This window comes from Lipotes vexillifer, unplaced genomic scaffold (genome assembly GCF_000442215.2).
Source record: "Lipotes vexillifer unplaced genomic scaffold, Lipotes_vexillifer_v1.1 scaffold524, whole genome shotgun sequence".
Classification (NCBI taxonomy): Eukaryota; Metazoa; Chordata; class Mammalia; order Artiodactyla; family Lipotidae; genus Lipotes; species Lipotes vexillifer.
Window position 1 is genome coordinate 416898 of NW_006774722.1, and position 3247 is coordinate 420144.

Genomic DNA, 3247 nt, shown 5'->3' on the forward strand with positions numbered 1-3247 from the left:
GCCGCTCTGCGGCATGTGGGATCCTCCCGGACCGGGGCACGAACCCGTGTCCCCTGCATCGGCAGGCAGACTCTAAACCACTGCGCCACCAGGGAAGCCCTGGATTACTTTTTTAAACTCCTACGATCGCTGCCAGGGTTGGTTGCTTTTTAAAGTAACTTCATGCAGAGATACTGACCTAATCCAGAGTGCGGAAATTAGTACGAAGACAGTGAACTGTCACTAAGTGGGAAGCTGGAAGAATGGGGCCTTCTGCTGGTTTCCAGTTGTGTTCCTGGTGCTCAGCAGCGTGTCTCTAACTGTGTGAAAAGAAATGAGCGAATTTATTTTTTACCTGGTGACGGAAAAATACTCTGCTGTAATGTGTCAATATTGGTGAATTAATTGTGACAAAGTTAAGAAGTAAACTGGATGTGGGGTGTATGGGAACTCTTCTTTTTAAAAAAAATTTTTATTTAATTTATTTATTTTTGGCTGCATTGGGTCTTCGTTGCTGCGCGCGGGCTTTCTCTAGTTGTGACAAGTGGGGGCTACTCTTCGTTGCAGTGTGCGGGCTTCTCATTGTGGTGGCTTCTCTTGTTGCGGAGCACGGGCTCTAGGCACGAGGGCTCAGCAGTTGTGGCACGTGGGCTCTAGAGCGCAGGCTCAGTAGTTGTGGCGCACGGGCTTAGTTGCTCCGCAGCATGTGGGATCTTCCCAGACCAGGGATCGAACCCGTGTCCCCTGCATTGGCAGGCAGGCGGCTTCTTCACCACTGAGCCACCGGAGAAGCCCGGGGAACTCTCTGTCTTAAGAATTTTCCATTAAAAACTATTCTAAAATAGAAAGTTTATTTTTAAAAAGCACTCTGCTTATCGCATATTTAGATCTCTTCAGAAGAGAGAAGCCTGACATCAAGCTATTTATTTATTTACGCTCTGTTTCCCTTCCATAACTTAATTATCTTTATCTTGCCTCTCAGTGATGTTTATTACTTAAGAGAGGACCTGTCCTTAACTTTTCCCGTTATTTTTTAGGGCCAAGATGAGCCTGTTTGGAGCAGCCTCCGGGTTTGGCACTGGGGGAGCCAGCATGTTTGGCAGCGCCGCCGCAGATAATCACAACCCTATGAAGGTACCGCCTAAGGCTTCATGGGTTTGTAGAGACACTGCAGGGGGCCCCACGCTTGTGACAGCGAGAGAAACCCAGATGGCTTGCGAGCCTCCTTTGGGGGTGAAAACTCTGAAATTTTGTCCAGGCTGCTTTCTCAAATACTGGAGCAGAGAAACTGTGTGTCCCCTGGACGAGTGTCCTATTCCCCCTGACATTCCTGATCACTGGAATCACTCGAGATGCCTGTTAAAATTGCACGTTCCTAGGGCCCAGCCCACAACTGTTGACTCAGAATTTCTGTGGCGGAGGGAGGCAGGTGATGCTGTGATCGAGCACTTCGGGGCAAGAGTGACCGGGTGGGCCATCGTCTGGGAAATATGGTTGTGGGCCTGCCTTTGAGAGTGCTGCTTGTAATCCAGCAGCACCAGTGCTTTCACTGGTTTAGTTACACTCCCCCTTTTTATCAAAGTAAGAAAGGTCTAATTCACTTAGCTCTTGACACAAGGGAAGGCCACCATGAGGTGCTAGTGAGAAAGAAGGCAGTTTTGAATTGAATTGTGATGATGTATACATTTTAACACGGACTTTTTCCACCCCAGGATATTGAAGTAACATCCTCTCCTGATGATAGCATTGGTTGTCTATCTTTTAGCCCGCCAGCCTTGCCGGGGAACTTCCTTATTGCAGGGTCGTGGGCTAACGATGTAAGTGCTCCTTAAACGCGTGTTCTCTCTGGCATATCTCTTCGTATTGGCACAGTTAGCGTTAGCTGGTTTTTTTTTGCTCCAAGTGAGTGAAGCAGAGAGTTCAGGCTTATTCATGGCTTTTTTTAAGCACCGCGTTTAGAGTGTGAACCTGTCTGAATGGCAGACATCCCTTCTTGTGCCGATTTTTTGTTAAGAAAGCAGGATCATATGCGTCATTCAAAAATTCCTACTCTAGTTCAGTGTCTTGAAGTATATTCCCAGATCTGTAGTATTCATTGAAAATAAAAGTTGTCCATGACGGTATGTACAAATTTCCCTTCTAGGCATCCTGCAAATGTTCTTCAGGCATATGTTAAAGTTTTTTCACTTTTAGATATAGCATAAATCCTGCACAGACACTATACTTACCAAGAAGAAATCATAGCGTATGAAAAGAAAGATAAAAACTCTGGTAGAAAAATAGGCGAAGGGTGTTTAGAGGCATTTCACAAAGGAGTGCAAGTGGCCTGCTGGAGTAATCTTGAAACATTCAGCCACACTCCTAATCAGATAAACACATAGTGCCTTTGCCACTCTCTTAGATATGGGACCTGGGCCAGTTATCTTCGTTAAGCCTCGTGTCCTGTTTCATGAGATGGACATGACAGTAAGTTCACAGAGCTTTAGCTGTTGTAGAGATTAATTCAGGTAACGCATGTAAAGTACATCATGGGAAATCTTCAAGTCCCGAAATAGTTGAGACACAGGGCACAGACTTAAGGATTTCAGATAAATATCCTCCAGAAGAGCTGTACCAATTTACACATTTGCCAGTAGTACAAGTTTCAGCTTATCCTTGCTGGCGCCAAGTATTATTCATTTTATTTTTGTTCATTTGATCGGAAAAAAGTGTCTATAATGTAAATTTATGTTTATCTGATTATGGCTTGGAGCAAAGGGCTTAAAATGCATATAATGTATCATTAATTGGCTGTTTGTGTTATTTTGTTTTATTATTATAGGTTCGATGCTGGGAAGTTCAAGACAGTGGACAGACTATTCCAAAAGCCCAACAGATGCACACTGGGCCTGTGCTAGATGTCTGCTGGAGTGATGTAAGTTTCATTCAGTTTTTTCATGTTTTCAGAGTGTATATAAATGTATATATGCTTTTATATAACCTGAAACACAAATAGCAAGTATGTATACACATTGTAGAAGTGCTGTTTCTGAATTTAAATAGAGTAATTTATTGATACTCATAATGTAGTCAGTTAACTTTAGTCATGTTAACTTTAATATCTCTGAAAGCTTTTCTTGCATTAAAAAATCCATTAATTTATTGACATATTTCCTTGAGCAAGGGATTAGCCAATTTTTTAAAGCCTTTCCTACCTCTACATGTGCCATGAGCTTATGTTGTTTTAAAATTAGAAATTACTGTCCCAGAAAATAAGTCCTAGGGAAAG

At 43.1% G+C, this 3247-nt stretch overlaps 1 protein-coding gene across 1 annotated transcript in view; it reads left to right on the top strand.

Annotated features, from left to right (window-relative positions):
- Positions 1-3247, top strand: part of RAE1 (ribonucleic acid export 1) — a 19106-nt gene that overhangs the window by 2562 nt on the left and 13297 nt on the right. The window contains exons 2-4 of the mRNA XM_007449450.1: positions 1017-1113; positions 1692-1796; positions 2801-2893. Of these exons, the coding sequence (XP_007449512.1) occupies positions 1024-1113; positions 1692-1796; positions 2801-2893 (288 nt within the window). The 5' untranslated portion in view covers positions 1017-1023. The remainder of the gene's footprint in view (positions 1-1016; positions 1114-1691; positions 1797-2800; positions 2894-3247) is intronic.